Source organism: Thunnus maccoyii, chromosome 6 (genome assembly GCF_910596095.1).
Source record: "Thunnus maccoyii chromosome 6, fThuMac1.1, whole genome shotgun sequence".
In the NCBI taxonomy this organism is placed as follows: domain Eukaryota; kingdom Metazoa; phylum Chordata; class Actinopteri; order Scombriformes; family Scombridae; genus Thunnus; species Thunnus maccoyii.
In genome coordinates, this window is record NC_056538.1 from 14,978,491 (window position 1) to 14,997,882 (window position 19,392).

General features: G+C 39.1%; 1 protein-coding gene across 2 annotated transcripts in view; it reads left to right on the top strand.

The window, feature by feature from the left end:
- The window catches only part of grm5b (glutamate receptor, metabotropic 5b), a 55,614-nt gene that overhangs the window by 18,182 nt on the left and 18,040 nt on the right, over positions 1–19,392 (top strand). For both annotated transcript variants that reach the window (XM_042414892.1, XM_042414891.1), the window contains exons 3-7: positions 12,647–12,882; positions 14,780–14,901; positions 15,704–15,828; positions 16,003–16,171; positions 16,647–16,773. In XM_042414892.1, the coding sequence (XP_042270826.1) occupies positions 12,647–12,882; positions 14,780–14,901; positions 15,704–15,828; positions 16,003–16,171; positions 16,647–16,773 (779 nt within the window). The remainder of the gene's footprint in view (positions 1–12,646; positions 12,883–14,779; positions 14,902–15,703; positions 15,829–16,002; positions 16,172–16,646; positions 16,774–19,392) is intronic.

The following is a 19,392-nucleotide window of genomic DNA, read 5'->3' on the forward strand; positions in this document are numbered from 1 at the left end:
ATTGTCACGTTGTATATGTTGTGTCATATTTGCAACGGCGGCTATGCAAATAAAGCACATTTGAATTTGAGAAACAGGCAGACAGAGAAAAAGAGGCAAGCTCTGGCTCAGACATGTGGTACCAGTGAGATGTGGGAAAGTCATTAAAGTCCAGAATAACATGCAGCTAATTTACTGTAGATCCGTCTGGTACTCTTTCTGTCTTTCTCTGACACACACTCGCACACACACACACACAGACACACACGATTCTGTGGGCGATAAGCTGGATGTCTCGTTACTGGGCATTAGTTGCACCTCTCCTCGCTAATCCCTGCTGTCAAACAGACAGGCTGGTGGTATGTGTGTGTGTGTGTGAGTGTGTGTGCGCACTCGTGTGTGCAGCTTCAACCGGTATAATTATTGCCATCGTGTAAAGCAGGGAATAGCTCTGACTGCTGCTTCTAAGCCACTGGCCCATCATTAGGTTACACAAGATTGTCCATTAATGGCTGTGTGTTTGCATGTGTGTAGAAAAGAGTGTGTAGCGTTTGTGTAGTTTTTATGCTTCTTTGTGTGTGTGGACTAGACTTAAACTGAGCTACAAGTTAAAAGCCAGAGTGTTTTTCACCTGCCTCAGTAAAAATATTCAGTTAGTTTAATATTGCAGTAGTACGTATTATCGTTGTTTTAGTGTCTTACTGTCAAGTTTTATTTAAAGTTTATCTTAATAGTCACATACCATATTCAGAGTTATTGGTCACTATTATTATCCCTTCCTAGTGCTAGATGTGGGGCATATTATGTGCAAAATATACAATCAAGTAGACTTTTAGTGCGAAATTCTCTCTTTGTGTTGCCATGTCCAGTGTTTCCTTGCTCAGGTGGGGAAGAGGGATACATCCAGGTTGTAACAGGTTTGTTGCAGGGACAAAACACTTGCAATACATCTACACATCATCGCCAGGACAAAGATACATGGGGACTATTTTGTTAGCCCTTTCTAACATTAGAGTTGTTCTAGGAGAGAATCCCTTCACAGCCAGTAGGCAGACAGTAGACAGGTGGAATGATTACAGTGATCAGTATATATTCAACATACACATAGCATGTGAGTATTGTATTACCATAGACTTGAAAAAGGCCAAACCTATTGATTAGCTGTCGATTTATTAGGCAGGTTTGCTCTTTACTCTACATGTGTCTTGGAAAAAAAGAAATGGAAATGACTGTGCTAAATAATTGCACTACTTAACTTCAAACTCACCTTACAGTCTGGTCCCAGACAAGAACATTCCCTTTGAAAGTCAGTTAAATGACTTGGCTTTAGTGCAGAGGTAGTTTAGTGACAGAGAAAGATAGAGAGAGGGCTGGAAAAGCAGAGACGGAGAGAGGATCAGGGAGCAAGAGACCAAAATGCCACCATGGCGATAAAGATAAAGAAGAAATAAGAGGGAGAGCAAGCAATGTTACCCTGGTGGTGTATTACCTCAGCAGGTGATATTACAATGTCTGCTGTGCTAAATATGAGAGATGACACTTTTACAGTATGTGTGAAGCAATAAAAAAGTCATGAGGCCAGACCAGGAGGAATAGGCAGAATATACTGTATATACAGTCTCTGTCTCAGTTATTGTATCTCTCCCCACCAAGATCATATCTGTGTCACTTTATCCTCTCGCTCTCTCTCTGTCTCTCTCAATCCTGCCGTATCTCAGTGGATTTAGTTGTCTTTAACCTCTCCACTCCTTCTGATGTTTCTCTTACCAATCTCATTGTTTGTAGCTTGCTGTTTTGTACATTTTGCCATTTCTTTAATCATCTCGCCTGCTCAGTTTTTCTTTATTTGTTGACCTGTATTCATTGCTCCACTGTATGATTTGTCCTCTTCTATGGCCATTGAAGGTTTGCTTGGCAATGCTTAAAACCAGCATAATAATAAGTAGACGTTTAGTATGTATCAGTGACACTTTGGCAGCAAGCAGGACTAAGTATCTGGAATAGCAGGGATCACAAAAAGTCAATTTTTATCACTTAAAATATTGAGATATTAAAAAGTAAAAAGTCACAGTAGACACTGTAGAGCTTGCTCTCACACACATACTCACACATTTTGGGGAACAGATGTATGTGTATGTATTTGTGTGTCTTCTAAATATCTATGTGTGTGTATGTCTTGCTCTCACAGCTGACTGCGTCCAGACAAAGACCCCAGCTGGAGGGGGAATAATGTCTGTTATCTACACTCATCCATCTTTCTTCCCTTGTAGACTTCTTCTAATTCATTCTGCACCTATGCCATCTCTCCATCTCTCTTTATTTTCACTATCTACCTGTTTACTCCTCCTAACTTCAGGGTATCTTCTTTCTTTCTTTCTTTCTTTCTTTCTTTCTTTCTTTCTTTCGTATTTCAGTAGGTAGAGTGAGCAGCGGTAATCCAGCCGAAACTCACATGAAAATGCAAATGCACTATTGTATTTTGTTTTCATTCAACATGGATGAGTCATAGCATAATTCAAACTCAGATGCAAAAGGCCAACTGAATTTCAAGTTAACAGTAAGTAGGAAGACTGTCTGCCAATGTTAATGTTAATATTAAAATGGAAATGCAAGGTCTACCTCACATTATGTTTTCCTATCCTCTTCAACACAACCCTGTCAAACTGTAACTTACAGTGAATTAAGTTGCTAAACAAATTTGGAAATTAAATGGAAACTGGAAATTGGAAATTAATGATTATGTCTATATATATATATATATATATATATATATATATATATATATATATATATCTATATATATATCTTCTGTTTTTAGTGGCACGGAGGTGACAGCATTTTCAGGTGATCATACATCTGCCCTGCCAAAACTTAAATTCAAATGTGGCCAAATAGATTTGCATTTTCAGTGTCAACAACATCATTCATTCTCAAACTCAAAGACAGTCAACAATAAAATGCAAACTAAGATGTTTTATTTCAGTGTTTTGCGTGCAATGAGAGAAATAAGATGCTTCCAGTTATGCTTCAGTATTTAGAACACAAGGGATTTTATGTTTCACTTTCCACTGGAAACACGCTGATGAAAATATATACACTCTTAGTACGAGACACTTAGAGACATTGCATTCCTCCTCCTCTGCCTTTGTGTATGCTATGGCTAATTACTACATACCTCCTAACCTCCCTCTTTCTATCTTAATATAATCAACACTTCCATTGACTGAAAGTGAATTTGTTTAGTAATGAAAACAAATAGATTGGGATGTTTGAAAGATTTTTCTCTTGTGTTGCACCCACCATTGTATGTGATTATATACGGTATGTCCTGATGGACTTAATATAAAAAGTGGTGGCTCCTTGTGATGTTTTTTGAACTAACTCAATAAATGAATGTATTTTCTGCTACTAAACAACTGTTTGACATATTGACATTCCAAGCAGGACATTGTGTTAATGATGAATAGTGATGGAGGGAGGTTGAATAGGCCCTGAAGGTCAACACACATTGCTGAAGTTAGCATGCTAAAAAAATGAAACATAAAAAACAGATTTTTCAATTTTTCTGCAGTCGCCTAGGACAGAGCTTTCTTTCTTCCTCACTTCTTTCTTTGCCTCCCTCCCTCTCATGGTGACCTTCTCTGAGCTATGCTTTGCTTCAGAGTGAATGAGAATGAATCGAATGACATGTCTGAACATCACTTTTTGCTAGGTGTGTGTAATAAAAGAAGAGCAACAGTAATCCTCTTCTCTTCTCTTCTCTTCTCTTCTCTTCGTTCCTCTCTTCTCCTCTCCTCTCCTCTCCTCTCTTCTCCTCATGCCTGTTTGTCTCTCTCTGTCAGTCTCTTGAATATTTTTGTCCTTTTATATTTAAATTTTTTGTGTCTATTTGTGTGCGTCGCTCTCTCTTCTTCCTTGACAGTTTGGTTTCTGTCCCCCTGTCAAAAATCAAATCAGCATCTGTTGTCTGAGGCCCAGGGGAAATCAGCAAAGTTGCCAAAAACTGAAATACGCTCTGTATGCCTAAACTAGCCTGAGCAAAGTGTGTGTGGGTGAGTGTGAGAGAGAGGTGGAGTGTGTATTTCAGATCTGTGGGACTTATCTTTCCAGACAGTTGAGTATGTGAGGACATTTTAAAGGTTAGTGCATATTGTTGATCCTCAATTTAAAAAAGGGGATGGCAAGTGTAGTGTAGAATTGTGGTTTGGCCAGGAATTATATCGTATCACTGAAAGAAAATGAAATACTTGAATTGTGACTATAAGGTGGAAAGTGCTCAACTCTAAGTCTTTGTATTTTTTGATTTCAGCTTTCAGCTTTTGTTGAAATACTCCACATTCCTTGTAATTATGAATATGAATATTGTCTATGTGTGTGTCTGTCTGTGTCACACGTTACTTGATTAAAAAAAATATTGTCTGGAAAATAAACAGCAAATGAGAGCAACAGAGATAAAAATGGGGAAAAAAATAAAATGAGAGAGATGGTCAGCCAGTAATTAGCCAATTACATGTGGGAAAAATACACAGGTGGAACAGAGATCAAGTGGAAGATAGATAGATATAGATGTGTGGAGAAAAGAGAGACAGGAAAAAGATGAGAGGTGAGAGAGTGTTCAGAAAAAAATAGAGGGTAATGAAGTGTGACATCGATAGATGAGTAAAAGCGAACCTGCTGCAAAGGTAAACAGGCGTGGGCTGTTCTGGTGCTTGTGTGTGTGTGTTATTGAATGACGGGCGTGTAAAGTGGTCCGATCACTCACATAATTACACAGTTGGGTACACACATGGACACAGGCCTTGCATCCGTCTCTCTCGCTCTGTCACACACACACACACACACACACACACACATATACATGCTCCAAGTTTAGCGCCACTGTGTCTGTGTGTGAGACAGTTCTGACATTTGGCTTAGTGAGTTTTGCTGTTGTCATGGTGAACTTTGACCTCTTGCTGAGGCTGTTGATAGATGAGGTGTTGCGGTTCAGGACTGGTTTATACTTTCCATTCAGGTTGTAATTTGCAAAAAAAAATGAGAGAGCTAATCATAGTCCTCCTAAAGCCTCACTCAAAAACCCTCCATGAATAGATGAATTATTACATTTTATGCTTCTTTATGTTGCTAATATGATTTGTCTGAGCACTAAATAGAAAATATGTAAAGTATGACTGTAACAAGGGGTGACTGGAGTAGTTCAAAATCACAGTATCCAATACAAATATGATCTAACCCAGATTCAAAAGGCCTGGGGTTCATCACACTGTGAAAGGACCCTCCCCTTCCTAATTATTGGTATATTGATAGGCATACAGTAATACAGTATTTCATGACTGCATTGTATGGAAGTCATTTAAGTTATGATTGTATTCATCAGTAGAGGATTTATTAGTTTAAAGACATTCATCACCTGTATGGGCAGAATGGCAGAATCACTGTAACTCATCAGTGCTTTGTGATCATCAGTGAATCACTTTCTACTATACCTCACTTTGTACTTTTTCTCTAATAAATCATAATAAAAATGCTGCATTTGTCATTCAAAACCATAAGTCTGCCACCTCTGTCAAACCTGAAATACAACTCTCTGGCAGCTGCTACCAAGTTCCACACATTGAAACCTATAAAACATCAGACATAGTTGCTGTGCTTAAAAACCCATTGATCATAGAGTTCTGGTATAAATTATTGTTAAACGTTAAGATGAAATATTGCATTACTACACATAATATTCTGTACTGTTTTACCTTAAACCAAGTGTTTTCTCTTGGGGAACTATCCACTATATCGTCAAAATCCAGAGCATTAAACTCTGATCTATCTCTGTCATCGGTGAAGAGGGGCTGATGTGTCATTTCAGTTGTTGTTCATTCTAACAGTAAAACCTCCCAACTTGTAAAATGAACTCTCTCCCTTACCCAGTCCATACCAATAACAGTGTTTTTCATAAAATATCTCATTCGGTTGAAATAGACACCACAGCACAGCAACAAGTATCAGTTTGTTGCTGTGTTGTGGTGTGTTTGTGTGCTACAACTGCTACGACGTGAGCAGCATTAAAAATAGTAGAAAAAAACAAATTCCACAGTATCCTTTCAACAACATCTGTGTTTGTGCATTGTTTGTTTTCTGGGTTAAAATTTATCACACCACATCTTATAAGTGTACAGCTGTTGCCTGTGACCCCTTCTTCCATTTTGGATGTTCTCATGCCATCACATGAATGCACCGCACACACAAACACACACAGAGCAGTTTAGGTTCTTTTTCTTTCTTTTTTATTTCTTTTTTAATTTCCTGTCCTGAGTCTGACTGCAACTGTCTGTGTGTGCTCTGTGTTCAGTTTCCCTTCTTGTGTTGTCTTTCCATCTGATTAATACTGTCAGGTTTTGTTCGTGGACCGCTGGTGTGTGTGTGTGTGTGTGTATATGTGTGTGTGTGTGTGTGCGCACTCAGTATGTATGGTTGTAAGCAGCAGATGCTCATCTAGAATCTCTGCCAGGTTGCCATGGCAGCTAGAGAGAGTGGGTGGGTTGGGGTCGGGTGGCATGTTATTATTGAACTCAGACATTAATTACTAAAGTGACCTATTGGCAGCACAGCCTCAGATCAGATTCAAATATTTTGCCAATACAAAAATCTGTGACCTTATTATCCCGATCTAAACCAGTCTTACTGCAAAAACTGAATACAGAACATTTCAGATTCCACTTTTCACTCTCAGCAAACATTGGCAATCATTGTGCCAAATAATCTGCAACTGTATTGTGACCAAGCACAGCATGAATGAGGTCAAAGGGAGACAATAACACAAATGAACATTTACTATAAGCTGTAAGCCGATCCCAAAACACTCATTCACTGATCAGATAGCCAGAGATAGCCTTGTTTTGCTTTAGAAGTGTAATGATACAGTTGGCTCTTGATTTGGTTTGATATATGATACAGGGCTCACAATTTGATATGGTCACGGTTCTCCTCATTGTGGCCTTTACCATGATCATCTTCTTGACTTCACAGTCAAAATGGAAAATGTGTTAATGAGTATTTTCAGTTTCACCACTCTTTGTTTTAATACATATGCTAATTTTAAACACTCTATTAAATGAATAACCAAATCCCCTTATCATACAAGCAGTTCCTTATCTCCATAAAACTAAACTGAATAAAAAAAAGATAAGATTCTCCTCACAGAGATAAAGAACAGATGTATAAACTCGGTTAGACTAATATCCTCCAAACATCTTAGTCAGCCCTAATTTCCCAAAGCAGATGTGGTCAAAGTTGCCGGTCAGTCGCATATGACATTTAGAGGCAGCATAAAGGCAAATAAAGTCAGAGGAGTGGAAGAAGACAAATAGAAGCAGGTTCACTTTAGGTGCAAGAATCTGAAGCGAAGACATGAAAGCTCTAGTTGAAAATATTACCAGCTGGAATGAAAATGTGTAGGTGTAGTTGTATCTCTACATGAATGTACAGAGACAAAAGATGGAAAGGAGTTTGGAGGAAAATAAGAGAAAATGAAATTCTTCATAAACTGTGGAAATCATGGAGAGAAGCAAGTTTCTCCATGACACCATCCACATACTGTAGGCTATTGATTAGTGTGATTCATTCATCTCTGTGAGGTTACATCCTTATTTAGTTGTGACATTAATTGGTTGCATGTGATAAACACTGAGAGAAGGAGAAGACATCAGAAAATATGTTATCCACTTGCAAGTTGAATCAAAGTTGAATCAATTCAGTATTTTCATTATCAGTTAAACCAAATCTACCTGACTGACTTGGAATTGACTGACTGGAATTTATTTCATAACCACGAAAGAACCAAATGAAAATAAAAAATAATTGCAAATGAGTTGCAGTTTCTATTTATATTCTGAATGAACAGAATGGAAAGGCAATTGCCCCAGGCCTCAGCATGTAGAATTGGTTTGTAAAAGTTCTGCTTAAGGTAGTGCACTGGCCTACAACACAGGCATACTGTACTCTACTATTATGCAAATAGCATTTCCAATAATGGCAGAGACAGGCCGTCTTATGTTAATTTAATAGTGAATAGAAAAGTGTGTGTGTGTGTGTGTGTGTGTGTGTGTGTGTGTGCGCACGCATACACTTAAAATCCAGTGTGCTCTAATGAGACACAAAGTACAGACAGCAGGTTGAGCGTAGGTTGGAAACCATGGCAACGGCCTTGGGCTCCTAGACATGTGGAGAGAGCGAGTGATAGAGAGAGAGAGAGAGAGAGAGAGAGAGAGAGGAGAACCAGGATGTCATTAAGATCAGTCATTCTGATCAAGAATAGAGTGAGTGATTGATCAGCCTAATCTGTGATGACTATTCACACACACACACACACACACACACACACACACACACACACACACACACACACACACACACACAACTATCACAACCCCCTTCACACACACACACACACACTCTCGTAGTCTTGCATGTAAACATATACCCTGAAGACATTGTCTAAAGCCCTCCTCTTATGGCAACATCGCCCACACAGTTACATACTGCAAGTGTTGATTGGTAAACATCTATGTGTATTTTTATGTGTTTGCCATCTAAAGTCAAACTGCACACGAGACACTATAGACCCCAGTTGTGTGAATCAAGAGCAAAAATGCAAAGCTTCATCAAAAGCACAGTACAGAGTTTTTCCAGTGCACCTTCTGTATTTTTATGGTTGGTGGTCATAGCACACCTGCAGCACACTTCAAAATGGGGTGAGACCAGTAGGAATTAATTATCATACTCTTATCAGTAGGTTAGAGTTTAGTCTTCTAAGAGGATGCTAATATATGGTAATCCTTTAAAAGTTAAATTCACATCTTTGGAGATACTGAAACACTAGTGATCATGGTTTCCAGGTATTATGGCCGGTTTGATTTTGATTCCTGGCTACATGTAAGGCCTTTTTACTGTATCTTTTGCTGGCTAGTATAGGTGAAAATTATTCTGCGTCAGTGATCCTTGCTTTCTAGCTTTTTGAGAAAAGTTTCTGTTATTAGGACAAAAAAATCCTCCAAGAACAGACAAAACTACATTATATATTGTTTATGTCATTTTATGATATGTTGTCTACCTGAGACCATAGGACCAGTCATTGATTTACTGTGCATGTAAACAAACCTCATCATTAATAGAATAAATATATGCAAATAAAATTGTATTGTTATTATTTATGGAGACAACTGTATGTTCCAACATGTGTGGGAGTCATTGTGCTTACTGGCAAATTATTAAAATCACATTTTTTATACTACTTGTGAGAGAGACAGAAAGCACAGAGCAGATATAGTTTTCCGTGATTGTACCAGAGAGCTAACTATATTACTTCCTGTTTCTGTAGTGATATGTGTCTTTAATTTAACGGTCAACATCTGATCACATACAGAAAAACTGAGTGAGGCAGACAGTGACAAGCTTAACACAGCTGGATTCAAAACCGTAGCAGCACAAACACATTTGCTCACAGGAATTTAGGAGAACTTTCAAGAAAGATTTCTACCTTCATTTGTTGATTTATGCAAATGTGGTTGTGAGAGTGTTTGTGTATGTTGCCAGTGTAGCGTGTCATTTTGGCCTCTGAGGAGCTGCAGGTGTGACCTGCTGGGAATGTTGCCAAACAGATGGCAAGCGAAAGGAAGAAAGAAAGAAAAGAAGAAAGGGATGAGTGAGAGAAACAAAAAGAAGAGAAATAAAACGGTGAGAGTGAAAGAAAGGCCCCAACAGGATGTGAAAGAAACAGATGCAGCAGGAGAGATTGGGAGAAGACAAAATATAGAGTACATGTGTAAGTAACACAGATAGGGGGCCGAAGGGAAAGCTGAAGGTGTTAATGAGAGAGGGCGAAGGAGACAAATGGAAAGAGAAAACCGTGTGAGAGAGAGAAAAAAAGAAGGATGCTATTGACAGGGTGAGAGAGACGTGATTAATGATCATTGATTCTTTACTTCTGAATCTGTTTTCTCTGCCTCTGCCTGTCAATCTCTTTGACTTTGTCTTTGGTTTTTTCTCTTTTTTTTTTCTTTACTGCTCTTCCATCCACTGTGTCTCATATAACAGTATATTAAACACATAACAGGAGCAAATACCTGCCTAAATATCCAAAATCCTATTCGTTCTTCTATCAGGGGAGCTGCTGATTGATCCATTGTGAGGACATGCAGCGTGAAGTCACTTTGTTGCTCTGCATGGAACAAAGTCCTCTGCACAACACAGGAGACAAAATGATTAATGGTCTGAGCAGGAATATGGATTTCTACAAGTTACAACAGTCAGTGCTCAAAACTATTTCAGTCTTCATTGGTTTACTTTTTATTTACAAGACTGGTTTTATAGAGAGATTGCTTTAAACCAAAATGAAATTTGGTGTATAGCAGTATGTGCTAAGAATCATTCAGCCAGTTGAATGACACGTACTGTACCAAAGTCAACACTGTGGTTTTAATGTAGTGAAGAAAGCATCCACAGCTAACTTGATAGTTTATTTCTAGGCAGCAGTACATGATATGAATATGTAAACCATTTCTTTCCTGCAACTTCTAGCTTTTCTGAAACACGGTAATGTCTTCCCAACTAAAAGAAATTAGAAAAAGAAATTATAAATTGGGATCATTTCTTTTGGTGTAAAATACGCTTTTAAATCAGCCTCTATCCACTAAAGTAATGATTACTGACTCATCTTTGACAACAGTCCAATTAATCATTGGTACCAGAACTGCTGTTGATTTCTCCATTACCCCCCAACCCTATTTCATAATATCCACATTAACACAGATTACATATGTACACACATGTATTTGGGTGGTTCCAAGCATGGTCTGTCATGTAATGGATAGCCATCTAGAAATGTTTCCACCATGATTAATGACCACAGCTCAGAGGCAGAGGGTGACAAGAAGACAGGAAGAAAGAGAAAATGAGGGACAGTTAGAGGGGCAGAAATGGTGGCAGACAGAGGAGGCAGTTTACACGCACACACACACACACACACACACACACACACACACACATGCACATGCACTCACAAACACTTTGGGTCTCCAATCAGACTGAGGCTGGAAGGACTGCTGTAGGAGAAAATGAGTTTTGTTCTCTGGAGGCCCTAAGAGAGAAAGAGATAGACAAAGAGGGAGAGAGAAAGAGAGAGAGAGAGAAAGAAAGAATGAAAGAAAGAAAAAGAAATGAAAATTTCTACTGGAAGAGCTGAGGATCATTGTCTTGCTTGAGGCCATGTTGGCAGTAGTTGTGAAGAAGGGAGGAGAGAAGATTTGTTGTTCGCATCCACTTCTCTCTCTCTCTCTCTCTCTCTCTCTCTCTCCCCCTCTCTCCCTTCCTCTCTTTATCTCTCTCTCACACACACAAACAAACTCTCCATGCCATCTGTGCTTCCTTGAGGAGCAGTAAACCCGAATCTTAGCAAAATGCAAACTGCAGCAATATATCTCACCAGTTTATGTGTGTGTGTGTTGTGAGGTATTATATTCGTCTTCCTGGTGTCTATCGGGGCACGGCTGCTGAGCTGCAGCCAAAATACTCCATTTGACCTAGATCATGTCAGCACCCGGCTGGTGTGCGTCTATGTGTGTGTGTGTGTGTGCAGTGCCTATTTGTCAGCGATACAATGACTTTTGGACATTGCCCATAACGATGTAAGAGCTTCCTCCCACATGTCCTCTGACTCCACTAATCATTCTGTTTGTGCCTCTTTTCACTGTGTTTCTCCCTGATTTGCTATTTCTCACTCTCACTCCCCATCTTTCTGTTTCTTATTCTCTTTGTTTGTCCCTTCCTCCGAGGAAACTGGAGCACTCACAGAGTAAATGTCTTCATCAGAGTGTGTGTGTGTGTGTGTGTGTGTGTGTGTGTGTGTGTGTGTGTGTGTGTGTGTGTGATACAGGTATACGTTCGCGAAATAGGATTTATTTATTATTGTGACATATTGGTGCCTCTGTGCTTCACCTCTCAACCCAAACATTTAATTTCACAAAAAACAGGCATGTCAGCTGTTGACTGCACACACAAACACAGCACCATGCTTGTGGGTTACTGTAATTTTTAGCTCTATGAAGAAAGCACAGTTTTCTAATGGGATCTAAAGGCTGACCTGCTCATCTTTGCCTACATTGTAATTGACATGTACTGTACATGCTCAGCTTATCAAGTTGATTATTTCAGTCACTAGCTATTAAATCCTATAGGAGCTGGCCCCATGAAAAGTCCACAGCCCCACATGGTTAATTAAATTTGTGTTACCAGTCAGCACACCAGCAAGAAGGCTCCTTTAGATATTAGAAGTTTTCTCATAGAGACAGAGACTCTGAATACAATAACGGAGACGAGATGAGGTGGAAGTGTCGGCCACTCGGAGGCATATTCCTGCAGTGCAGACTATTATTGAGTCAACCCCATTATTTGAACCTCCATTTATTATAGTAACACCAAACAACACAAAGAAAATGTTCCTTCCAACCCTAATAGCTTATGTAGCACAATCAGCATACATAATTTGGAATGATATAATGATTTCACCATGTATTCAGAAGACTGTAAAATAGTGGACCAGGTTATTTTATTCTCAGATAAATTGATGACCTGGAGTCCACGAAACGTTCTACTTTTCTTTCCTTGTGTTTCTTTGCAGTGATGGATGGGCGGACCGGTATGATGTGACAGACGGCTATGTGAGGGAAGCGGCCGGTGGTATAACCATCAAGCTCCAGTCTGCTGACGTCAAATGGTTCGATGATTACTACCTTAAACTTCGTCCGGACAACAATCACAGGAACCCCTGGTTCACAGAATTTTGGCAGCATCGTTTCCACTGTCGACTGAAGGGCCACCCACAGGAGAGCAACAAGTACAACCGCACCTGTAGCAGTGAGTATAGACAGAAGTCCTTTGAGACATGTTAGGATAAGATCTGAAATGTGCTTCTTGAACAACTGTAGCAATGAGTGTGGACCAGGACTGTAGCTCCCATTTATTCTTAATATGATCCTCCGTTGTCATCTGAATCTCCTCCTCCTCCTCCTCCTCTCACTCATCTTCTCTCACAAGCTGACACTAAAGGTCTTTGGCAGAGAATAAAACAAACGACAAAGCCAAATACCAGCTAAATATATCACAGTGAAATATGCATGTAATGTAATGTATGTAATGTAATAAACATGTTCAGCATATATTCAATTGGATTAAGAAGGCTTAGCCTACCTCAATAATAATTTTACAATATCAGTAAAAGCAGGGTAGCAGTATGATTTGATTATTTAATGTGTGATGTGACATTGTGTTTTGGGGTTGAAGGCCCTTTAAAATGCTTGAGATTTCAGATTAGTTTCTCATTTTTTATTTTTGTTGTATTAATTTTTTAATTAACTAACAGGCAACTAACAGCCAAATGCCCAAATGCCACAATTACAGCATCAAAGGCAACTGCATAAAAACCACAGGAAAAGACAACCCAAGTCTCAATAAATCAACCAACCAATCTGACAAACTAATACAGTCTAATCTTTGGAAAAGTGCTAACTGTGTCATCAGCAAGAGGCTGACCCTGGTGAGCTGGTTGCTATGGAAACCAAGTGTTCATTTACTCACTTCATATCAGTCCCTGTTGTCGGCTAAATTAAAAGTTTTCAGATTGACTTTTAACAGTGAATGCTGCTTTTATCTGTGAAATAGCATTAGCTAACAGTCTACACTGCTGCAAATACCAGTCGGTTTTGTTTCCACACACATTTTGTATGTTGATACGTTTAATTGCAGTTGGTGACTGTGACATGCTAATTAATGTGAGCTGAAGTAACCTCTGGGGAAAATGCTGTCATGTTACATATTTATGTACACCAATAAACATTGCATTTATCATGTTTAGGAAATAAACTCATATTGATGTCATTTCTTCCAACCTTCTTCTTTAGAGGGAGATATTATGATACTATAGCGTAATGTTGTTTGCCTGTTTCATTACAGCTGTCCCATGACTTGATATCCACAGGGGCAAAAAAATGATGTCACTTAGTCTACAAAAATCACTTTCATTCATAAAACAAACAAAAAAGAGTAGCTTGCAGTAAAAGTTACCAAGGTCCACACCTCAGGGACCTCAATGGTAGCTACGGTGGTATATGGACACATGACCTCTGAGTTAAAGCTGTACTGTACTTCTGTTTTGACCATGACTATCTGGGGTGCACAGAGTGAGAGAGGATTTATTGTTTTAGGTCTACATAACAGGCTACAGTACCAATCTGCATTTTTATTGACAGGCTTTGATAATAGCCAGTATTAATGCAATACGCATTAATACTGGCTTAACACGCACATACACTCCTACACACATGCCATATGGATACACACAGTTTTCCAGTTCATCTGGAGATATCCCTTGTGGCTGTAAGTGCACCCTCCCTTTATCTCTCTGTATTCATCTCCTACCATCTTCCTCTCTCTTTCGTTCCCTCCATTCATAGGCAAAACGGTGTGTGAGAGCTGCATCAAAGGGAGTCATGTCTCATGTATTCTAATGAAATGGGACATGAAATACAAATGAACAGGACACAGAAAGAGCTAGAAAGAAATGAGATATGGAGATGGGAAGTGCCCAATGACAAGAAATGAGAAGAAAGAGAGTGGTCTTTGATGTTTGGGGAAAAAAGCATGTTGCATTTCTTATAAGAAAAGAAACGTTAAATTAAGAGTTGCTCTGATATACCTGCCTTTCTCTTTCTATCTTCCCTCACCAACCCCCCAACTCATCCACCCATTTGTGCAGAGCGAGAGTCGCTTCGACAACAGTATGCACAGGACACTAAGATGGGGTTTGTCATTAATGCCATCTACTCTATGGCATATGGCCTGCATAACATGCAACGGGCACTCTGCCCAGACTATCAGGTAGGTACTGTTGTGATGCATGAATGGAGGGACACTAGGAAAAACCAAGTAGATAAAGGAGGGAGAGAGGGGTGGATGGAAAGAGTGGAGAGTGGAATAGCAATATTGCAAAAGATCTTGTTTCCGTGATGGCAAGTTAAGACATATTAACATTACTTTATTAACATATAACAATAAGTTAGTTAGGTAGGAACTGTGTTATCCACACTGTGAAAATTTGGTTTCACCACACAGCACAAATTAAAAACAAGACAGTTAATTGAAGTCAAACATCAACAAGCATGACATTAGAAAAGTATAGACGCAGTTAAAAAATTTTTTTAAAAACAACAGAGTCCATTGATTAAGTGATAGAGGCATAAGCAATTGAAGTATTCAAATAAAATCAATTAAAATTTAAGCAAGGAATAAAAGTAGAGAGGAAAATACATTAGTTAAATACGTCAGGCACTGTGTGCAAACATCTTACAGTGGTTGGCCGGAATAGAACAGTCTTCTGAAAAACAATACTTGCTACACTGCACATTTAATTTTCATGAAATTTGGAGGCATGATGTACTGCTTTTGCTTGTATTTTTATTTCCTAAAGCTTATTTTTTATATAATTTTAATCCTAGAGCACAGCAATTGTGTTTTTAGTATATGTTACTGTATTAATCTTAAGTTTAACTAAAGGATATTTTGCTGTTTATATGCCAGCACGGATGACCACCATTTTCAAAGTTACTTTGAAACAATGCTTCTCAAGCTGTTGGTCAAGCAATTTTTGTCGTATATAACATGACTTTTCATGTATTTTAAGGGCCTGTGTGATGCCATGCGGCCTATAGATGGTGCTACACTGTTGGACTTCCTGATGAAAACCAACTTCACAGGCGTGTCTGGGGAGGGAATCCTCTTTGATGAAAATGGAGACTCACCTGGCAGGTAAGCACTGTAATTGAAAGATATGCTATGGACTTTTTTAGTGTTGTCTTTTGGATTGCAAAGGTAATACAGACAGACAAGATGTACCTGCAGCAAGTATCTGTCACATGACCGTGTGCTGCATAATGTATTTATGTGTTTGATGTATAATGCATGTTTGCCTTTTATCTACAGGTATGAAATAATGAACTTCAAGAAGATGGGGAAGGACTACTATGACTACATTAATGTGGGCAGTTGGGACAACAGAGGCTTGAAGATAGATGATGATGAAATCTGGCCTAACAAAGACGCCATCATCAAGTCCGTCTGCAGTGAACCTTGTGCCAAAGGCCAGATTAAGGTAAGATGACTCTGGTTACATGAGGCAAACCTTCTCTACCAGAGTGAAATCAAACCAATGAATGGTTTTCATGAAAGTATTTACATGCTACAGAAAAACATGAAGTGTGGTGTTTAGACGCTTTGCTGAAGTAACCTTTAAAAAAGCTCATGGCATCCTATATTGTGAATCCAGCAGCCTACCATGGACAAAATAGAAAATAATCATGTGTCTACTGTACATGACACATTTTCATTTGTGGATTATATATGATTTAAACTAGCTCTTTTAAATTAATTAAATCTTCTTCTAGACCAGTTCAATTCTGAGCAAAATGGCTACATGGGAAATTTTTTAATTTGACTGTAAGTCGAATAAAATTAAGGCTCCCTGTAGATGCAGTGGCGAATTCACTTTAGCTGGCATGTACAGCACATCAATGCATAAACATGAAGGTGAAGCCACACAGTGACAATGTGCATTCTACCTCTTCCAGGTGATCCGTAAAGGTGAGGTGAGCTGCTGCTGGACGTGTACTCCCTGTAAAGAAAATGAGATTGTTTTTGATGAGTATACCTGCCGAGCCTGTGACCTGGGCTCCTGGCCTACTGATGACCTGACAGGTCAGTCTGTGTGATTGTTTGTGTGCGTATGTCTGCATGTGTATATTTAATTTTTTAACTGCATTTTCAGAGACGTTTCCACTTTGTCAAGAAAATAGCTGAATAGAAACACTGCAGTTATGACTGTAATGCTGTAGTAGCGGTGTTACTTGACAGAAACAGTAAACATAACACTGATATGTGTGAGTGCATGTACAGTATATGTGTAGAGTCATAGGATAAATTATGTTTTGTAGAATTAGATAGTAGTGTTTTCCCAGATACAGTGTTCCATTACAGCATATGATTATAAGAGAGAAAGTGAGAGACGATCCTTGCTTTTCACCCTCTCCTCCTCTCTCATCCCTTTAATGTTGCCAACACGGTCACCAGTGTTTTAATTATTCCGCATCAAGAGCAGCTTTCAATGCAAATACATTTCAGTTGCAATGAAAATTTATTTCCCCTTCATTGCGTTCGAAGCGGTTGGATATTGCCTTGTTATGCTTTCAGCTGCTCATTATACTGCTTGCTAGCTCCTCACCAAGTGCAATGATTAAAACATGAATTTTGCCCTGTTGAAAATTCAGACTGCGCTTCACTGCCAGAGACAAAAGCATCCTTAAACTAAAACAGGGAGCAAACCAGTGAGAAAAATAACAAAAGTTACCAGTGGAAAAAGAGAAACATAGGCTACGTTGAGACTGCAGGCAAAAGTGGCCCAAATACAATGTTTTTGCTCATATGTGATGCAGATCTGTTTTGTGAACGGCACAAATCACATGGAATCTAATCTTTTCAATTCTGATTTGGGCCACTTTCATATGTGGTCTTAAATCAGATACAGGTCTGATTTTTTGCAATGCGACCTTAGTCATATCGGAATTCAGGCAACTTAACATCACTCCAACATCAATCCAATTCCTACATGCTTTCTCAGGGAGATTGGTCACCTGAACTGAGTTTCTTGCTGCGAGAGTCTGTGGAGAGACGCTGACAAATGTAGTTAAAGTAGCCCTTGACATCCTGAAAGTTTAGATGAAGTCTGTTTCTGTGAAGCCATTCACGTCACAATCCCACAACTCCTGGCTCCAACTCCGCATCCACACACACCTCCATACAGAAGTAGCAGCCACTGCTCCACAAAAAGCCATAATTACAAATTTGGCTTTCTTTATCCTCATCCTCGTTATCATCTGCTCACAAATTCGCTGACTTCCACTGCATATCAACTCATAAACGAAACTATAAACACTGACTTTCAGTGGCCTCCATCTTTACTTCCATACGACAGTGTGCTGCTTGTGACGTCTTTATTATTGTTCTTTTGCGCATGCAGGTCAGTTAAGGACTATGACCAGTTCACACTGGAACCTGATATTAGCCACATTTAAAAAATAAGGTGAACAGCCAATCAGATCTGAGCAATAAATCCGAATTGAGAACATAGCCGTAAAGGACTGAAGGCGTGATCGTATTACTTGTATTACTTTTTGTGTGTTTGTGTGTGTGTGCATGTTCATGTGTATGAGTACGTGTATGTGACTCATTTAATCAACAATAAGTGCTGTGTGTCCCCCAGCGAGGCTATATGGAACAGTAATAATGAGGTGTAAACAAACTACTTGCCCTGTTCCTCCACCGGACATTTTGATCTCTCTCCCTTAGGCCAAAAGAAAGAGAAAGAAGTGAGACAGATAAAGAGAGGGAGCGATAAATAGGCAAAGGGAATAGAAGAGATAGTGTGAGGTCTCAGCTGTCAGGGACAGAGGTAAAGTGGGTGTGAAAACCATGGAAAGAAATAGGAGAGTTTAGGAGACAGCGCAAAGCAATAGAGGAAAAAAACAAGAAAAAGAGTGAGAGAAAAGTGACTTAGAAACATAAAAAGATGGAAAGAAATGAGTCTGAAAGAAAGATGGAGAGTGAGAGAGATTGAGTTGAATAGAGGCTTTGACAGAAGCGGCAGCCAGGGAAAGTGAAAGGAGCAGAAAAAAGGGAGGATTAGCTTTAGGATTTGAGCCTCTCCACTGGTCAGTAAAGTTCCACAGTTTGAGTCTGAAAGTGTTTGAAGGAGTTTGCCTCAAAACTTGATATTGGCTGAAACCTCCGAATGGTCCCCTTCCCTTAATGCACCAGTTTGGCTTAGGGTCAAACTCTACATGATTTCCTGCAGGTTCCCGTGATCTAATTAAGTATGAATTGCTGATGTAGCCGATGCTTTTAGACTGCTCAAAGAAAACCCTGGAGAAAAACACTGATCTCGGATTTTCAGCCCCAGCATCTAGATTTATGTGGATTAATTGGAGCTAAATTTTCAGCGAGTTCCTTAGTTTCCCTCCCACCTCACATTTTCACGGGTGGGTGGTCCTCATCCTTGATGGCTAGGCAGGACAGTTTCTGTAGCTCTTCTCTCTTAAAGGGGCTATGCTAAAATAATACTACTTCCATGATGTTTAACAGTGTACATACAGGTAACTCCATTTCTAAAAGGAGAGAAAAATAAATCCAGATCTATCATTTGTCGTGAAGCTGCTCCATTTTGACTTTATGTATGATTTATTTTCTGTCTCAAAATAAAATTATTGGACTGATTATTCTGTTTTACACACACTGCACTATGTGACAAAAAGCTCAATACAT